The sequence below is a fragment of the Microtus oregoni genome, unplaced genomic scaffold (assembly GCF_018167655.1).
Source record: "Microtus oregoni isolate MIOR12 unplaced genomic scaffold, Mior012 000028F_ref0000031, whole genome shotgun sequence".
Taxonomy (NCBI): domain Eukaryota; kingdom Metazoa; phylum Chordata; class Mammalia; order Rodentia; family Cricetidae; genus Microtus; species Microtus oregoni.
Window position 1 is genome coordinate 19,657,209 of NW_024543087.1, and position 21,204 is coordinate 19,678,412.

The window sequence follows — 21,204 nt, forward strand, 5'->3', positions numbered from 1 at the left end:
CCTTTAAAGGCATTGTCAGTATCTTTCACAGTGAGGCACAACCCAGCGGTACTGTTGAACTTTCTTTTCTGGGAAGCTATGTGCACATTTTAAACACATAGGTCACATGGAAATGAATTGTGTCCCTATTTCTTTTGATCTTTCTAGATCTTTCTTTTTTAAAAAATTGAAAAGTAACAAGAGAAAGGGTTGCTATCATGTCCAGTTTATGCTACAGTGTTGTCAACTTTATTATTCAGAGTCTAGCTTATTCAACCATTTGCTTCTATTGAGATTTGGAGCTGTTTTAAAGACTGTATTTAATTATTTAAGAATGAATTTTTTAGTTGCATTCTTTTTCTTGAGTGGAAATGATGTCATTTCATGTTTGTATTTGTTTTATTCAGACCAAGATGTCTTTGTGTTCCCTTCCTATAGGATAGATTTCTTCCCTATAGGTTATTGTAAAGATTAAATGAAGTAATGTGGAGTGAATGAAGGCTTTGAAATTTTGCCTGTAGTACATTGAGTATTCAGTGCATGAAACTGGACTGTTAAAGAAGAGGTCATTCTGAGAAGCATTGAACAGTGAGACTGTGTCTAACCTTGACAGACAGGTGACCACAGTCTTCTATGTTGGGTCATGAGTAACACAACACACATACATAGTTTTTTGTTCATATTCCTCACTCATCATTTCTTTGGTTGATGGTATGGTGGCCTCTTAGGGTAGTTCAACATTTGAGCACTAGTGTTCTGACTTACCTTAGCAAACTGACTAATTTTGAAAGATTTGATTGCTTAGACTTGTTTTTTGTTAGTATCTTGCTTTGTGAGCTTATGTTAGTGAGCATGATTATTACCCTGTAGAATACTTGCCTGTGTTTCACTGAGCAAAGTTAAGTTGCTGTGCACAAAGTAATGTTAACCTCTAGTTCTTTGATTGGACTTGACTATCTGATTTTTTTTTTTTGAGTAGTAGATTGCTCTGATTATCATTATGTAGCTCCTGTTTTTGTTTACTATACACTGATACTTCATTTCTGTGGGGAGAGATTCGCTGTGATGCTTGCTGCTTTGTGAGCTTGTCGGTAATGTGAGCCTCTAGAATTTTCAATGCTTCTAGAAAATGATGACTAATGCTTAAGAGAATCCCATTTATTCTGTAACAGTAAAGTCATTTCTGTTTTCTTTGCCCAGTTCCCTTCCCTCCATTCACACATGGAAACATGATGTTTTTCTAACCGCAATAACACATTTTATAATAAAACTCACCCTTACAAAGAAAATATATAATTCATTTAATTTTTCTAGTATATGTAAAATGATGATGTGTTACCACTATCGTTAGAGCACACTTAAAAAAAATATTTTCTTTAGAAACCACTGTCTGCCAGGCACTTACTTACTGAGTGATGTTGGTTTTGTCTGTTTGGAGGATCTCGTAGAAACCAAACTGGTTAAAATGTGGTCTTTTGTAGTTGTTCTTCCAATTAATGTTTCAGGGTTCTTCTGTATGTTAATAGCATGTATCAGTACTATTTACTGCCAAATCATAGTTGGTTTCATGATTGTACAACATTTTTATTGTTTGTTCTTAAATTAATGGGCATTTGCGTTGTCTACACTTTTTTACTCTTATGAATAAAGCTTGTATGAATATTCTAAATATGGTTTGGATGAGTCAGTATTTCCAAGAAGTGGAATTGCTGGGGTTTATGGTGACTCCATGTCTAACTTCTGAGAAACAGTGGAATGCTTGAATATGTTTTCATGTGCTTTTTGGGCATTTGTAATCTTTGATGAAATGTCTGTTCACATCATTCACCCATTTTTAATAGGTTGTCTCTCTAATTGCTGAGCTGTAGGAATTCTTTAAACACAAATTCTGTACCAGATAAGTGATTGCAACATATTGTTCCAGTTCTGCGGGATGCCTCCAGCTGTCTTGATGCTATCAATTTTCAATGTTGATAAAATCATGCTTTTGTCTTTTTTGTTGTTGTTACTTGTGCTGTTTGTTATGATTTACTCCTGTGTTTCCTTCTGTGACTTTTATAACTTTAGTTTTGAGTTAACTTTGATGTGGTGTGAAGTGAGGGCCTGCATGAGAAGATCTACTTGGACCTGAATCACTTGATGAAAAAAAACATTCTTTTCCCATTGAGTTGTTTGGCCCCTTGTCAAAAGTCCTTTGACCTTAAATGTGAATTCTCAGTTTGATTCCTTTGACCGGGATGCCTGTCTGTGCTAAAGTAAGTAACATGCTAATTTGATTTACTGTAGCTTTGTACCCTTTGAAATTGGCAGGCATGAGGCTGTAACTTCAGTATTATGTTGAGTATTCTCCATTTCTTATACTGCTATATCAATTTTTCAGTGAGTTGTCAATTTTACTAAAATGTGGCTGGAGTTTTAATGCTGTTGCATTGAGTTTCTGTCTGTTGGGGACAAAGTGCTGCCTTGGCAGTATTAACTGCCTGATCTAGGAACAGAAGATAATGCTCTTTGCAGGGGTGTTTTACTTTGAATCCCTTCTCTCAAATAGTGACTTCAGTTGGCTCTGTGCATTGTGCAGTACTGAAATCCATTACTATATTTATTTCTTTTCTGACCAATTCAAATCTAGGTTTAAGGTATTCTTCAACAGTGTTAAAATAAAAAAATAAAAATGTCATTCAAAATTTTATTTTAGTTTTAGTTGAACATTTCTCTAAATGTGTTTATACAACAGATTCTACATGTGATTTTTTTTTTTTTTAAATTGGAGCTTGTTTTAAGAGAGTTTAGACTCATGCAAGTTGCCATCCCAGATCTACCATCTGGGGAAATTTCTGATTGTAATGATCAAATGAACACATACTTCCCTTTCTCTTCACATGCTCCCTTAAAGATAACCCCACAGATTGTACCCAGGGAAATTCGTGTGACCCATTGTTGTACTTTTGCGCTGTTTCCGCCATGCCTCAGGTCCAGCTGTGTTCTGCTTCTATGAGTATAGGCTTGTCGGATGCAAGTGTATAGTCAGACCCCTGGGCTGGCACAGCAGCTTCTGTGAGTATAGATTTGTCAGATGCAGGTGTATAGTCAGACCCCTGGGCTGGCACAGCAGCTTCTGTGAGTATAGATTTGTCGGGTGCAGGTGTATAGTCAGACCCCTGGGTGGCACAGCAGCTTCTGTGCTTGTTGTTTTTCTCACCGGGGCAGTCCATCCGTAATTTAATTACGTGTTTCTTTAGAGAGCAACAAAGGGAGATTACAGGGAATAAAAGCACTTTTCTTCCATGAAAACAAGATTTCCTCTTTGGCTTAAGCAAGACCCTTCAGGCCGGAAGGAAGGTGCAGATGTTTGGCTAAAGCGGAAGTGCAGATTCGTTGTGGAAAACTTCAAAGTAATACGTTGTTTTTTCTCTTTAAATGGAATTTACAAGTACAGACTGTCTATGGGTCACTCCAGTATTAGTTAGTAGAGCAGGTACTGTAATTTTGAGTGGGATTTTAGTATCTAGACAGGATTTTAAGCCCATTATGATAGGAAAATCTGCAATTGATCTGTGAAGTTCAGATGTTCATCACAGTGCAGACAGTTGCGATGATTAGAGGCAAGGGAGAGAGGGAGGGGTTGAGGAACATGAAGCTGCTACATTTTTATGCTTATGTTCTAGAATAAGAGTTGGATAAGAGAAGGGGTGCCGGTTCTAGTGATCAGAGGGCTCCTACAGGGCTTGTTTTCCTTGTATCCTAGCTTTGATGCTCCCAGGCTCAGCCTTAGATGAGTCCATCCTGAATTCTCATGTTCTGTCTGTATAGCTCTCTGAAGCCATTACCAGGTGATATGAAATTTGAAAGTACACACTGGATTGCATCTTTTTTGGCAACTTTACATTTTACAGTGTACAAAACTTTTACTCCTTCTCATCTGAGAAAGACTATGGCTATTGATTGTGTATCAGAACCAAGACCTTTAAAAAGGCTCCTTTTCATGGGGCGCCTTTATAAGAGAGAAAGGCATCTTGCTGAGTTACTGGATGGCGTTGAAGTTTGTCTTACCTGTTGTTTGTCTTCTCTGATCTTATAGCTTCTAATGAGAATGAGCCCTCTTAGGTAAAGTAGATTTTTACGAGAAACTGAGTATTCTGATGGTATAATCAGATGACAGACTTGCCCACTCCTTTTATTCTGGTTTTTTTTTTTTTTAAAGTATGAATGTACTGAAGCAGTCATGATTAGTAAAGGAATATTTAAAACTTAGAATTATAATCAATTTATTTCCCTGGAATTTTAAAATCTGCCCCCCCCCCCAATAATTAATGTTCATTACTCTAGCAGAAAAACAGCAATAGGATTTGCTAGCAGGGATTGGTTGTTTTCTTATGTGACAGACACATAGTTTCAAAGCCCTCACATGCATTATTTCTTACGATTCTTTTTTTTTTTTTTTTTTTGGTTTTTCGAGACAGGGTTTCTCTGTGGTTTTGGAGCCTGTCCTGGAATTAGCTCTTGTAGACCAGGCTGGTCTCGAACTCATAGAGATCCACCTACCTCTGCCTCCCGAGTCCTGGGATTAAAGGCGTGCGCCACCACCGCCCGGCTTTTCTTACGATTCTTATATGCTAAACATATATGTTACCCACATCTTTCAAATGAAGAAACTGTTCCTTAATTATCAGAGGGTCCATAGTTGATGAGTAGCCCAGGAAGTATTTCAGTGCAGACAGTGTGACCACAGAGTTGGTGAGCATAACAGTTATGCCCTGGTGCCTCCTGTAGCAGCAGTGCCTGGTAGGAAGTGGAAGAAATCCTGAATGTATAAAGTTCTAAGTGTGTTTAATAATGTTTAATAAAGTTTAATACTGTGTGTTGCTGATATGAGCATACTATGGCAAGGACTCTAGCCTCAGATCCTTGGAAACTGAGTGTGAGTGTTGATGGCAAACAGAAACTGTCTATCATACCTTTTTACCCCCTGAAGAATTTTACCCTACAAAGACAGCTTTTTCTAAGAATAGAAAAATCTGTCTTGATGATGGAAGTTACAAAATAATCCCACACTAGTTCAGAATTACGTATAATAAAAGGTTATTTATTTAGGGAAAACTCACAGATCACTGTCCTAGGTCACAGTCCTCTGCATGAACGGGGAAGAGGAACAGAGTCTAGTAGCCTGAAAGTAAGAGAGTGAGCACAGGCTACAGCTGCATTTATAGTATAAGAGACCACTCCCAAGTGGCCTGGTATCTTAAAGGCTATTGGCTGAAGGAGTGAAAGGAACTCCCACAGCACCTCCCCCAATACAAAACTATATACACAGGAACAGATATCAAATATAAGATTTTTTTGTTATTTATTTATTAATTAATTAATTAAAGATTTCTATCTCCTTCCCGCCACCGCCTCCCAGTTCCCTTCCCCTCCCCCAATCAACTCCCCCTCTCTCATCAGCCCTAAGAGCAGTCAGGGTTCCCTGCCCTGTGGGGAGTCCAAGGACCTATTACATTGATAGATTTGCGTATGTTGAACCAGCCCTGCATCTCTGGGATGAAGCCTACTTGATCATAATGGATAATTTTTCTAATGTGTTCTTGGATTCGGTTTGCCAGTATTTTATTGAGAATTTTTGCGTCAATGTTCATGAGTGAGATTGGCCTGCTGGGATCAAATATAAGATTAGAATTACAACCAGCATAAGCAATATTAAGCAAGGAATGTATGCTAAATGTTTTAATAAGCATTCTATCCTAAGAAGTCTAAATCTTGTATTGGAAATGGCTAAATCATAAAGAGGACGGTAACTACTACTATCTAATCTTCAACCCCATCGAAGGCCTGAGAAGGGAGATAATATTACTTGAGTGGGCAGGAAGAGCAAATGTGCAGTAGTTGACAGAGACAACTGGCTGCCTGAGCAAACACCCAAAGTCTCATTTGCAATGTTGAAGCAACCAACTTTGGCTAAGGCCTAGACCATTTTCAGAGGTAGGAAGTTTTTTGGTTTTTTGGTTTTTTTTTTTTTTTTTGAGGTAGGAAGTTTTTAAAAACCATCTTACCCTGTCTTGGAAAGATTTGCCAGTCTTTTTTTTTCTTTCTGTTCTTTTTTTCTTTTTCTTTTTTTTTTTTTTTGAGACAGGGTTTCTCTGTAGTTATTGGTGCCTGTCCTGGAACTAGCTCTTGTAGACCAGGCTGGCCTTGAACTCACAGAGATCTGCCTGCCTTTGCCTCCCAAGTGCTTGGATTAAAGGCGTATGCCACCACTGCCTGGCCACAGTCTTTTTTCTTATATCCTGCTTGTCCAGTTCAGACAATGTGCACTTTGTCAGCGGTCGAGGCATGAGCAGTTTCTTGCCCAAAGGCTAGTTGTGCCAAGAAGACAAACCCCAAGTGAAGTGTCTTTTGGTGCCCAACACTCTCTCAGGAATAGATCGCTGCTGCCAGGAGCAATCGTGTCTCAGAATCTTAAGTTATTTAAATGCCATGTTCTACAGATCTTTGAAGTAGTTGAAGGTTACCTATCTATGCATAATACAATCTCTGTGTATCTAAAGAACCTAATTAGTCTGACTAAAAGCTTAAGAAACATGAATGACTATTAACCTATAATATTAAATACCTATATAACTTAAAGATTAAGACGTCATATCAGAATATTAAACAATCTTTAAACAGCTGTGCAGTAAGGACAACAATGACCTCAAAATGTAAACAGTGTATAAATATCTTGATCAGAGGTAGAAGTATATAATGCAATATGGTAAATATATCCTAAAATTGTATCAATGCACAAAATGTCTTAAACAGAGGTAGAAACATGAATGCATACAGTATGACAAAATAACTTTGCATAGGTGTACAAATATTGTAAACAGAAATAACAAATATAATTTGAACTTGTATTAATGTACAAAAATCTATACCAATGTAAATATAATAGCTCACAAGTATTCGTTCTGTTATTATTATTAGTGTGTGTAAGTTCACACTAATGTACCTATTATCTCATTCAGCTTTCCCAGTTGTTTGATCTTAGGCCTACATAATTTCCACCCCAACCCCCAACCCTATGTGAGTAATAATCAACCCCTAAATGGTATCTCTAACTGTGAGGACAAACTTTGTTGGGAGAGGGGACGTCACTTTCTAGAATTGCTTCCTGCTGTCATGGGGGCAGTGTTTTTCTATGGGATCCTGTAAAAGTAAAATGATGGTTAAGTTTCAAGATTGCTGTTTGGTATGATTGCAAATGGTCTCTGAGTAGTTGATAGGGTTTTTGTTTGTTTGTCTGTTTGTTTCTTGAAGTTCTTATTTGGAGTTCTGGCCAGAATTTTTTAAGAAGGTGCGCCATTTCCACAGCTGGCACCCAAAAACCAGTCTAATGGTAGCACTATCAGCATCATGACGTCATATCAATCACGTGGGTTCATTGTTGTGGGGCCCCATCTTCCTGGAAGCTTCAAAGATTACTGCAGGAAAATCTACTGTTCATAATTGAAAACTTAAACATTATTCATATAGACATATATTCAACAAAAGATATAATTTAGACAAAGTTGGCATGGAGAAAAGTATTTCCTTAAAATCTATCTTCTTTCTGTCGCATACCAGATGATTGCTGACATGAGACATAAATTTTTAATTTTTCTTTTAACAATGTGCTTGGATTTAGAGAAGGATAGCCATTGTCCAACTCCAAAGCCAGTTTTTTTTTTCAAGTAGAGATGTATACATGTCCAGATGATCAAATTTTCAAATTTTACCATGGAGATGGTATAGCATCATAAGTCAGATTTTTCTTTGCTTGTTGATTCTTTCTGGATAGCTATGTCTTCATCTTTAGGCATCTTGATATCCAAGGTCTCTCCACTCTTTGAAGATGAGTATTTTCCTGCAAAGACAAGAACAGAACCCTGCCCCAACCCTTATGAGGTTTTCTTACCACATGTATGTGTGTCACCTCTGTGGATGAGCTGTCATTTCTCTTTCTCAAGAGGCTTCTCTTTTTCAAACAGAATCTTTATTAATTTTGATGGTAGCCATAGTTTTTCTTCTCCTGTGGAAACAAGAGCAAAACCCCTTCCCCAACATAACACATCTCCTGGTTTCCATTGTGAGGTCAAGACATCCTTGAAATATACCAGCTGGTTTAATTCAGAAGTTCTTTCTGTTATCCAATATCTCTCTACTGCTGTTGTTCCTTTCTCATTAGCGTTAAGAAATTCAAGGTTAATAAAGCATTATGCAATCTATTTCTGAGGGTATTTTCCATCCCTTTCTGTTTAGCATACCCTTTATAGTTCAATTTGATCTTTCTGTAACTGCCTGACCTGTAGGATTGTTTGGTATACCTGTAATATGCTTTTATATTATAATAACCAAAAAAATCATTTTATTTTCTTAGATACATATGCCAGACCATTATCTGTCTTTATTTGTGTAGGTATACCCATGATGGCCATAACTTCTAATAAATGCGTGTTTACTGAATCAACCTTTTCTGAGCTCAAGGCAGTTGCCCATTGAAAACCTGAATAAATGTCAATGGTGTGGTGTACATATTTTAAATTTTTTCAAATTTTGTAAAGTGGAACACATCCATTTGCCAGATCTCATTCCTTTGAGTACAGGTAATGGTGTTTGGTTATTGAAAGAGCAAGTAGGACATCTCTTTATAATCTCCTTAGCTTGTTGCCATGTAATAGAAAACTTTCTTTTAAACCTTTGCTGTTGACATGATTTTTTTTATGAAATTCTGAGGCCAATCAATAATCGATCAGTTTTGGTATTGCCTTGTGCTAGAGGATCTGGCAGACCCATATGGAATCGGATATGTGTTATGTATATGGGACAAAGCCTATTCCTGATTATATCTTGAACCTGTATGAATAATGAAGTCAACTCTGTATCATCTGGTATAAATTTATCAGTTTCAATATGCAGGACAACTCTTTCTGCATATTGCGAATCAGTAACTATATTGAGAGGTTCTTTAAAATCCGTAGTACCATGAGAATAGCATATAATTCTGCCTTTTGGACAGAATTATAAGGGCTTTGTTCCACCTTACTTACATCTTCTGATTTATAACCTATCTGATTTATTTGCATCAGTCTAAAATGTATGGGTCCCAGTTATTGGTGCATCATGTACAATTTGGGGAAGAATCCAAGTAGTTCCCTTTAAAGGTTAATTCTGTCAAATAACCACACTGAGACTATTTATTAATTATAATTGCTCGGGCAATAGCTCAGATATGTTACTAGCTAACTCTTTCAAATTATTTCAAATTAACCCTTATTTCTTATCTAGATTCTGCCATGTGGTTTGGTACCTTTTCACAGTATGGCAAGTTCATGCCCTTTTCTCCAGGTCTCCTCATTATTCTGAGATTCCTCCCTCTCTTCTCTCTTTGTTTGCAAGTCCCGCCTAACCTCTGCCTGTCCAGCTTTTGACCACTCAGCTTCTTTATTAACCCAATCACAGTGACACATATTCATACTATAAAGGAATAATCCACATTGTATTACTCAAAATGATCTACAGATTTAATGTGGTCTCTGTCAAAATGCCAGTGACACTCTTCACCAAGCAAAAAGAAATTCTCAGATCAGAACAAAAGTACAACAAACCCCCACATTACTAAAGCCATCCAGAAGGAAAAGAAAGCAAAAGGTCTTATGTACCTGACTTCAAATTGTACAAAGCTATAGTGATTGAAGTAGCATGGAGCTGGCATAAAAACCGAACAGCGGAGCAGGACAGAGCCTAGATAGAAGCCTAGCATCTGTGGTGGTGATAAACACATACATTGAGGAAGGACGGCCTGTACAGTGCAGACAGAAAATGAGACTACACCCTCATCTCTCACAAGTTAGAAAAACCAACTCCAAGTGAATTTAAAGACTTGATATAGGACCTAAAACAAAACTTTGAGAAGAAAACACAGAAATACTTAAAAGTATTGGAATGGCCAGTGTTTGGGTGGATGGGCAGAAAGGAGTCACAAGACCGCTAAAGCAAGGGAAATGAAAGCAAAGTAAGTACATGGCATCAAACTGCTACAAAACCAAGAGGAAATGGAAAGACAAGCCACAGAATGAGAGAATGTATTTGCAAATCATACAACTATCCAGGGGCTAATAACCAGAATATATAAGGAACGCCAAGAACTAAACAGCCAAAGTGATGAACAAAAGCCTAAGTAGACATTTTACGATGCTGATATATACTAGCCACACATGTGAAAAAATGCTCACTGACACTAACCATCGTGGAAATATGAATGACAATCACAGGTATCATTTCACCCTAGTGAGGATGGCTGTCATCAGGAAAACTGTGAGGATAGATAGAGAAGATATAGAGAAGATAGAGAGGTGCCCTTAGACACTGCTGGTAGGGATATAAATTAATGTAGTTTCCATGGAAAGTGGAAAGGGAGTTCTTTAAAATGTCAAAGCAGAACTAGTGTAGGAGACAGGAATCCCACTATTGGATATGTAAACTAATGGGACAACTCTGAAGAAAATCAGTAAACATCTTCACTCGTGTTTATTTTAGAACTATTCACAGAAGTTAAGAAGTAGGATGCTTTTGGGCGGTGGTGGCTCACACCTTTAATCCAAGCACTCAGGAGGCAGAGGCAGGTGGATCTCTGTGAGTTCTAGGCTAGCCTGGTCTTCAGAGCAAGTTCCAGAACAGGCTCCAAAGCTACAGAGAAACCCTGTCTCGAAAAACCAAAAAAAAAAAAAGAAAAAAGAAAAGAAAAAAGAAAAAAGAAAAGAAAAAGAAGTAGGACATTTTAGTGCATATTGGCTGACAGATGTACAAAGTGTATGACATACAATGGAATATGATTCAGTTATAAAAGAATGAAATTGTCATTTGGGTCATGAGTGGAACTGAAGATCAAAATAAGCCAGGCCTAGAGAGGTGGGTGCTATGTGGAGCTCACACAGGTAGAATCTTAGAAAGTTCATCTCATGAAAGTTGAAAATATATCGGAACTTACAACTGTTTATGAGGGGATTGAATGAGTAAGACATCATTGTAGAGCACTTCTGTAGTATACATGAGGCTCTGGGCTTTCTCTCCGCCCCCCCCCCCCACCCCCATAGTGGCATGTCTCAGGATAACAGTGATGTATTTCAAAGCATCCAAAGGATTTTCAAGATTTTCATTATAAAGCTATGATAAATGTTCGAGACGGTGGATATGTATATTCTGGTTTGAGCTTTACACAATGTACACAGTATTGAAACATCACATAACTCATAAAATATAAGAGTAAGTACTGCCATCAGTTAAAAATTAATACAGGTGTTAGAAGGGGCTTGGTGTGGTAGGAAAGATGAGAAAAAGTGTATATGTGTGTGTGTAAATAGATAGATAGATAGATAGATAGCATTTTCTTAACTGATCCTCAAAAAAAGCACATAATAGTTAATTCTTGGGACTTTTTTTGTTTTGCTACTCTTTCACTCACAAAATGAAATCCAGGCTATAGTCTTAGTGTTTTTATTCATGTATGTGTGTGTGTAGTTTGCATGTGTATGTATGCATACTTGTGTGTATGTGTTCATGTGGAGACCTAAGGTTAATATCAGAAATCAGCCCCAGTGCCCTTTCACCTTATTCAATGACCAGAGTCTCTCAGTGAAACGCAGAGCTGGTTGTTGTCTCCCTAGCCAGCTTGCTCTGTAGACCCTTGGTCTTTGTTTTCCAAGGCTGGACTTACAGGCAGGTTGCCATCTCCACCCAACCTTCACTGGGATCCAAACTCCTCAGTGCTCACAGGGCAAGCACTTGACCCCCAAGTGCTTGACCTTAGCCACCTCCTGACCAGAGCCACCTCCTGACCAGAGCCACCTCCATAGCTATAGCTGCATTGCTGGATAACGAAGATTGTGATTTTTCACTCTCGAAGGTGATTCTAGAAAATAGGATTTGTGAATAATTTCTATTGAACTTTGATTTCATTTTATATTTCAGGTCAAATATCAGTTTTAGGGGCCTCTATTTCATTGTTTTAGTTCCTATTAATTTACTGATTCTTCAAAGTTTTACAACTAGCTATGGAGATAAGTCTTAACTACTTCACCAGTCACCCAATCCTTACTTCACATTAGGCAGAAATGTGTTCTGTTTAAAGGAAATAATTTTATACTTTAGTTTCTAATTCTACTTTAGACTTTAAAAAATTGGGCAAAGTGTAGTATGAATTTTTTCTATGATAAAAATTCACATCTTAGCAACTTCTACAACTCATAAACACTTTCAGTAAAGTGGCAGGAGACAAGATTAACTCAAAAAAAAATCGGTAGCCTTCCTGTACACAGGTGATAAAAGGGCTGGAAAAGAAGTCAGAGAATCAACACCCTTCACAATAGCCACAGATAGCATAAAATATCTCAGAGTAACTCCAACCAAACAAGTGGAAGACTTGTATGACAAGAACTTTAAATCTTTAAAGAAAGAAATTGAAGACACCAGAAGTGGAAAGATCTCCCATACTCCTGGGTAGGCAGAATTAACATAGTAAAAATGGCAATCTTACCAAAAGCAATCTACAGATTCAATGCAATGCCCATCAAAATCCTAACAAAATTATTCAAAGACCTCAAAAGAATGGTACTCAGTTTCATATGGAAAAGCAAAAAACCCAGGATAGCCAAAACAATCCTGTGCAATAAAAAAACTTCTGGAGGCATCGCAATCCCTGACTTCAAACTCTACTACAGAGCTGCAGTATGAAAACAGCCTGGTATTGGCATAAGAACAGACAGGAGGACCAATGGAACCGAATCAAAGACCTGGATATTAATCCACATATCTTCAAATATCTGATTTTTGACAAAGAAGCAAAAAATATCAAATGGAAAAAAGAAAGCATATTTTACAAGTGGTGCTGGCATAACTGGATATCAACATGTTAGAAGAATGAAAATAGACCCTTATCTATCACCATGCACAAAACTCAAGTCCAAATGGATCAAAGATCTCAACATAAAGCCAGCCACACTGAACCTTATAGAAGAGAAAGTGGGAAATACACTTGAACACATTGGCACAGGAGACCACTTTCTAAATATAACCCCAGCAGCACAGACACTGAGAGATAAATGGGACCTCCTGACACTGAAAAGGTTCTGTAAAGCAAAGGACACAGTCAATAAGACAAAACAACAGCCTACAGAATGGGAAAAGATCTTCACTAACCCTCACATCAGACAGAGGTCTGATCTCCAAAGTATACAAAGAACTCAAGAAATTGGACACCAAAAGATCACATAGTCCAATAAAAAATGTAGTACAGACCTAAACAGAGAACTCTCAACAGAGGAATCTAAAATGGCTGAAAGACACTTAAGGAAATGCTCAACATCCTTAGTCATCAGAGAAATGCAAATCAAAACAACTCTGAGATTCCATTTTACACCTGTAAGAATGGCCAAGATCAAAAACACTGATGACAACTTATGCTGGAGAGGTTGTGGGGTAAAGGGAACGCTTCTTCATTGCTGGTGGGAATGAAAGCTAGAACAACCCCTTTGGATGTCAGTATGGCGATTTCTCAGAAAATTAAGATACAACCTTCCTTAAGACCCAGTAATACCACTTTTGGGTATATATCCAAAGGATGCTCAATTGTGCCACAAGGACATGTGTTCAACTATGTTCATAGCAGCATTGTTTGTCATAGCCAGAACCTGGAAACAACCTAAATGCCCCTTGACCGAAGAATGATAAGGAAAATGTACATTTACACAATGGAGTACTACACAGCAGAAAAAGATAATGCCATCTTGAATTTTGCAGGCAAATGGATGGAGCTGGAAAACATTATTTTGAGTGAGGTAACACAGACACAGAAAGACAATTATCACATGTGCTCACTCATAGGTGGTTTTTAAACATAAAGAAAAGCAGCCTACAAACCACAATCCCAGAGAACTTAGACAACAATGAGGACAATAAGAGAGACTTATATAGATCTAATCTACATGGGAAGTAAAAAGTAGAAAAAGATAAGATCTCCTGAGTAAATTGGGAGCATGGGGACCTTGGGGGAGGGTTGAAGGGGGGAGGGGAGCAGAGAAAAATGTAGAGCTCAATAAAAAATCAATAAAAAACTGATAAAAATATAAATTTAAGAAGAAAAAATTCACATCCTATCAGGGTTTTTTTGCCTATGTGGAAATAACTTTGGCATTATTATTATACAATATGCTGATTAGATAATAAAAAATGTAATAAAGAAACAAATGTTTCTGATCTCTCAGAGGTTTTTTTGTTGTTTGTTTTTAATACCTATCAGGTTCAGTTTGTGTACTCATATGTTCTTGAATATGTGGCCTTCCATTGAAGTGCAGTTTGATTAACAGGGGCTCTACTCTTAAACTGACTTTCTTTCCCAGCAGTTGTTAGTTGGCAGTAGTTTCTTTGGTCAGGGTGGCACTGTGTGTCCCTCTCTCCATGGTAGGATTTGGTATGGTTTGGCCTTACACAGGTTTTATACATGTCACAATTTTGCGTTCACATGTGAAACTGACCTGCTGTGTCTTGAAGAACCATTTCCCTCTACTTATTCACCACCTTTGATTCTTACATTCTTTCCATCCCCTATTCTACGATGATCCTGAGCCTTGGGAGAAGGGGGTTTGATAGAGAGATTTATGTGCCACTTAGGGCTGAAAATTCCACACTCAGCGCCATAACCATTTGTGGGTCCTGTGTTTATCACCATCTTCCAATAGAAGCTTCTCTGAGATGGGTTGAGAAGCATTGATCTATGGGTATAACAGTGAGTCATTAGAGTCAGTTTCACACTGTTCCTGTCTAGTAGGATTATAGTGGTAGGTTCTCCTCAGGGGCTGTGACTTGTCTAGTCACAGGGCCTGGGCCCAACAGTGGTTCCAGGTATGGGTTCTGTATTGTGGAGTGGTCTTAAACCCAGGCAGAAAGTAATTAGTTACTCCCATACAGTTGTGCCACTCTTGTACCAGTGGGCATTTCTTGCCAGGCTGATCATCACTGTAGCTCCCACAGTTCATAGCTGGGGAAGACTAATGATTGCTTTTCTCTTCTGATAGTGTACGTGCACCTCCAAGCACTGCAGAAGCTAGCCAACATAAATGAAGCTTCCAAGTCAGGGCCGGCTTGATAGTCCCATGTTCTGTGACTTAAGTATATGGTGTCTTCAGCAGTGGGGTATCACTGTCAGGTTCTGGAGCACAGCCAAGAGCCTGGCATAGATCCCCAAATATTACAGGCTATTATTGGTGCAGTTGACTACCCTGTCTTTAATAGAAGCTTGATGTGTTCTCCTGAGTCTAGTAGTAGCTTTTGAGCAATATATTGTACATGTTTTTAGTATATTGGTTAACAGCAGAAAAACTTAGAGGTCTGGAAAGTATTTGATTTACTTTAGTGGCCATTTTTATAATTAAAATACTACTGAATACAAGTATTTCAGTAATTGTTATCAGTCATGAATAGTTTTTTTTCTAACTGAAATTTGTTTCTCTGAAATGAATCGTCTTCTTTGATTTTAAGAAGCTACTTGGTTATTATTTATGCTTGCTTTAAAAACAAACCAGTGTCTTGGTTTTCGTTGTTCAGTCACTGGGTTTAGTATCATTTAAAGAGTTAAGATGCTGCCCTTGTCTACAGTTTTTTTTGGGGGGAGGGGTTTTGAGACAGGGTTTCTCTGTGGTTTTGGAGCCTGTCCTGGAACTAGCTCTTGTAGACCAGGCTGGTCTCGAACTCACAGAGATCCACCTACCTCTGCCTCCCGAGTGCTGGGATTAAAGGCGTGCGCCACCACCGCCCGGTTTGTCTACAGTTTTTAAAGCATGGGTGTTGCCATTTTCTTCCCTCTGGAGACTGCTGAGTCTGGTGTTTTATATATTGTCTTTCTTCACAGCTTTCTAACGTTTTGTGCAGTGATTATTCTTAATTTTGAAATTTATCTGCATAGACTATTATAGAGAATTTTTTTTCTTAATTCTGTATCTGTGGTAGTGAATTTTTTTGTTCCCAGTTTTTTCCTTACATTTTCTTTATTATTCTATTCTACCTAATGTTTTTGTTCATGTTTATATCTAAATGTTTATATCTAAAGAGCTGTCTTTATTTTTAAATGTTTTTCTAGTTAAGTTTCTCCTTTATCATCAGTATAAGCTCCTCTTCATGAGAATTACTGATAATTCAAGTGTCTTTTCTTGTTTGGTTTGTTACTTTCAGTAAAGGCAATAAAGTGAGAAATGAAAGGTTGCTTGCCTGTGATGCAGGCTTCCTATGTGTTTAAAGTTGCAACAGACACACGGCAGGTAGCTGCTTAAGTAGGAATTGCCATTCCCTTATATGCTTTGTTGGGCAGTTGCAGGCCATAGCTTTTCCTCCTTCCCATTGTGGCTTTGATGGAAGGATACTTTGAAAGAATTAGTCATGTGCAGTGTCTTGTTAAAAGAAAAATGTCCTATTTAGAATTCTTTCAGCATCCTTGGCTACTGCCTTTTACTGAGTTAAATCTGTGCTAACATCACCACATTTGTGAAGAGGTCATATTTTCTATGTAGAACACTAATAGTTTCCAGTAAAATAAGTGGTGCATGGGTTTTAAATCTGATAATATTTTAGGATATTAAATATGAAAACAAAAATAAGCTGTATTTAATCACCATTGATCAGCCAATACATTTCTGTTTATTAAAATGTTCATTTTGTGTTAGTATCATATGTATTCAACTAAAAATTTTTGTTGCTTAAAACTAAATGTAAGATTGTCTTTCCTTGTAGGTATAAGCGAGTCTTTTCAGTTGGAACCCATGCAGTTACTACATATAATCCCAATACCTTAGAAGTAACAAATCAGGTAATTAATGTTAGAAGCTTTTTAAAGGTTTATATGAACTTTTAAAAGCCAAGATTGCAGTCTGTTTTACCTGTTGAAGTCAGCACTTCAGGAGAGAAATGTCAGTCTGTAGATATGTGTTTGCATGTGCTCTGTGCTCAGGAGCAGAAGTAAAGTGTGTGTGTACACTGTTTAGTCTCTAAGGAATGACTATTTTATGTTACTACTGTTTCTAGTCTCTAGCAATCTCATTTATAAAATTAGTCCATTTCTAAAGTTGTTACTATTATTCAAGCATATATTAGTTATGTTACAAATTTAGTTGTTCACAGACTTACTGGAAAATTAGAATGGCTTGTTTGTAAAGGCGAGACTAATTGAAAATGGATAAGTAAACATGCTTAAAGATAATCCGGCTTCTTTTAATTTTAAATTAGGCATGTTTTATATGTCCTTCTTAATGAGTACAATCATGAAATAATATTCCCTATTTCTTTTCACTTACTTAAATTGCTTTATATTAATAGCATTAAAATCATAATACAGATTTTTCTTGCTGTTGTCTCTGATAGTTAAAACCCTTTAAGAGAACTTGAGTTGTGGAATTGCTATAAACGCTGCTCCACTCTTCAACCTCCAGTATTTGTAAAATGTTCCTTTAAGCAGTGGATATGGAATGAAAGAAATGAAAACAAACTTTACAGCTGATATTTCAGAGCAAAAGTTAAAGGTTTCCTTTCTTTTTGCCAGTGGCCTTATGGAGACATTTGCAGCATCAGCCCTGTTGGAAAAGGACAAGGAACAGAGTTCAACCTCACATTTCGTAAAGGAAGTGGGAAAAAGTCAGAAACGTTGAAGTTTTCTACAGAGCACAGAACAGAGCTACTTACGGAAGCTTTGGTGAGACGACCCATGTGTTTAAAGTTGCAGGTCTCTCTGCTTCTAGAAGTGAAGTGGTTACATTGAGTCCTGAGTTCTGACCCTGTGCTACTCTGCTCTCTGCCCCTGTGCCCGCTGTGCACTCCTCTGCCCCTGTGCCCGCTGTGCACTCCTCTGCCCCTGTGCCCGCTGTGCACTCCTCTGCCCCTGTGCCCGCTGTGCACTCCTCTGCCCCTGTGCCCGCTCTGCACTCCTCTGACCCTGTGCCCGCTGTGCACTCTGACCCTGTGCCTGCTGTGCACTCTGACCCTGTGCCTGCTGTGCACTCTGACCCTGTGCCTGCTCTGCACTCCTCTGCCCCTGTGCCCGCTGTGCACTCTGCCCCTGTGCCCCCTCTGCACTCCTCTGCCCCTGTGCCTGCTCTGCACTCCTCTGCCCCTGTGCCCGCTCTGCTCTCTGACCCTGTGCCCGCTCTGCACTCTGATCTTGTGCCCGCTCTGCTCTCTGACCCTGTGCCCTCTCTGCTCTCTGACCCTGTGCCTGCTCTGCTCTCTGACCCTGTGCCTGCTCTGCTCTCTGACCCTGTGCCCGCTCTGCTCTCTGATCTTGTGCCCATTCCTCTGCTCTTTATTAACCTTTAACTTGACAGTGAAACTTTACCTTTCCCATTAAAACAAATAAACAAAAGAAAACAAAATTTGGAAGTTCTTTATATTTAATAGTGTGCTAGTCTTTTGAAATGTACATAGAAGACAAAGCATTATATGTTTAATCTATTTTGCTCATTAGTAAAACCCTACAGTATTTTTTTTTGTTTTTTTTTTAACCTTTTATTTTACATACCAATCTCAGTTCCCTTTTCCTCCTCTCCTCCTGCTCCACCTGCCTTCCTCCCACTCCTTCCCCTATCCACTCCTCAGACAGTGTAAGGCTTCCCATGGGGAGTCAACAAAGTCTATCACAATCACTTGAAGAAGGACTAAGGCCCCTCCCCCTGTATCTAGGCTAAGCAAGGTATCCTTCCATAGGGAATGAAGTCCCACAATCTTTATTAACTATCCTTAAACTATAAATTTTATAACATAGTTTAGCATCATAATTACCAAATTATGGCTTTTACCTGTTTGGGCTATAAAAGGCTGACTCATGAGCCTTCCTTATCTGTGTTTTCTCTTTCAGAGATTTAGAACTGACTTTGCCGAGGGAAAAATCACAGGCAGGGTAAGATTTGACATTTATCAATGTGCGTTCTTACATGATTAAATGTTGTCCTCATTGTAGAAATCATTCCACAACCTGTGTGTTCCTATTACAGTAAAGTCCAAGGGAAATAAAACTTTAATGCCTCTTAACATGAGAAATAGATGAATGTAATTTAACAGGAAGCTCAAATATAAGGAAACAGGTTTCAGACTTTTGTCAGATAAGAAAAAAATCATCCACTCTAAAACCAGAGCATTGAAAATGGTACTAGAAGGCTGGCTCAGCAGTTGAGAGTGTCTGCTGCTCTCACAGAGGACCTGGTTTGGTTCCTAGTACCCACATAGCAGCTTACAACCGTTGGAAACTCCAGTTCCAAGTTCCAAGGAATCCAGTAACCAGAATCTGACCTCTGCCTGTACTAGGTGCACACATGGTGCAAAGGCTCACATGCAAACAAGACATTTGTACACTTAAAATAAATCTCTAAGCAGTGCTTCTTACAGTGCTCCAGACAGTGACACTAGTCCTCACCACACTGCAGCAGGCTGTTAGAATGGGTAGCAGTTTGGTTTATTGAAGATTTGAGGTCTGGGAGGTTTGGTTCTGTCTTTCTGAATGTTCCTGTATTAGGTCTGGCTTATATTGAAGTCCAGCATGGTGCTGGCATGGTGCTACAGCTTTGGGAAAAATCATTTGCTTAGCACAGTCCTGACTTTCCCAGCTGAACCTCTTTAGTGTGTCACTGCAAAGCTTAAACTAGAGACTTCGGGGAGAAGGGATGAGGAGTTTTGGTTTTTCTCATGAAATATTAAATTTCTTAACCATAAATGGGTTTTATGTTTATTTGCACTTTTTATTTTCCTGGTACCAGAGATTAAATCTTAAGGCCTTCTCCACACTGAACTCTGTCTGCAATCCTCAGTTTTTAAAATTTGAGACAGGGTCTAATTAAGTTGCTCCCAGGCCTTGAACTCCCTCAGTAGCCCAGGCAGACAGTCTCTGGTCTCAGCCTTCCAGGTAATGAGGACTGCAGACTGTCTGGCTGTTTCTGCTTTTCCTATGGGGAAAATAAAGCCTTCCATTCTGGCACTGGTGGGAACCACTATCTCTGCTGAAGTTAGAAGTAGATTCTCATGTGCTACAGAACTGGCCCTCTCCTTTTAAACTCCAGTTCTTCCTGTGGGCATTTTTCTGTTGGCTTAAGTTTCCAGAGCCTCGTGTATTTCAGTGCTAGCCCTTGGCTGGTTGCCCAGGAACCATTTTAAAGAGTTTCATGTAAGCTGATGAGCCACTGTTTATTGTCATTGAGGAGCTTCTGTTGGATTTGTATGAATCACAACTTAGTGTGCTTATCTTAATTATCTCAGGTGAATGTTCTGTGTGTCTCTTTGGATAACAGATGCACCTGAAACTGGTCTATAACCTCCCCTTTTAGTTCGTCACTTGCTACCTGTCAAACTTAGAGGTTGGACAGTATTAGTAGAGGATGTGACATCTGTATCTCCCTGGAATAAGGTGGGGGCTGCATTACAAATGCTGGGCTTATATAAGCAGTGATTACATGAGTTGAATTTGGTCATGAGTCCTGCTGTTACCTTTGCTGTACACTAAATTATGGACTTTGAAAGTCCTTTAGGCTTGGCCTCAACAATAGATCTTAGAGATAATGATATATTTCCATTAGCAGCTGCTGTCAGTTGAGAGAAATGGAGAATATCCATTAGAGTGAGTTTGGGTGTGCTAGCAAGCCTAGTAGGAAAACACCACTGAACAGTAGACATCTCATGCTGACATCTGATGCCCTGCTACTCCTATTTGCAAGGGATCTCAGCATCCCCAGGGCACTTTCTTACTGCTGTGATCAGAACTCAGAGGTAACCTTTCAGTGGTGTTTTTAAGAAATCCTAGAAGTCATACCACTGGTAAAATTTTGACTTCAGAATTTCTTTTTGGATATAGATAAATTGTATGTTAATATAACTGGGCTAACACGGTGTTTAAATGTAATACTGTGACTTGCCCAGAAATTCAACCTAATCAAGTCAAAATCTTTTTTCCTTAACTCACTCAGAATACATTTCACTTTCTGTTTAGGGTCTCCTTTGATGATGTATGTTGTATGTGATTTTAGGGTCTGCTTTTGGTGCGGGCTTTATGCCGTATGTGGTTTGAAGGGGTTTTTTGTTGTTGTTGTTTGTTTTGTTTTGTTTTTTGCTGCTTTGTTTGATTTTTGAAACAGGATCTGGTTGTGTTGCTTCTGCTGCCCTGGAATTCCTGGGCACAAGCAATCTCCTGCC

The 21,204-nt window shown here is 38.6% G+C and overlaps 1 protein-coding gene across 3 annotated transcripts in view; it reads left to right on the top strand.

Moving 5' to 3' along the window:
- Positions 1-21,204, top strand: part of Dnajc13 (DnaJ heat shock protein family (Hsp40) member C13) — a 123,249-nt gene that overhangs the window by 18,556 nt on the left and 83,489 nt on the right. For all 3 annotated transcript variants that reach the window (XR_005976505.1, XM_041677122.1, XM_041677123.1), the window contains exons 3-5: positions 16,771-16,846; positions 17,576-17,725; positions 18,884-18,925. Coding sequence is in view for 2 of the 3 variants with exons in the window: in XM_041677122.1 (XP_041533056.1) it covers positions 16,771-16,846; positions 17,576-17,725; positions 18,884-18,925 (268 nt within the window). In the remaining variant the exon portion in view is untranslated. The remainder of the gene's footprint in view (positions 1-16,770; positions 16,847-17,575; positions 17,726-18,883; positions 18,926-21,204) is intronic.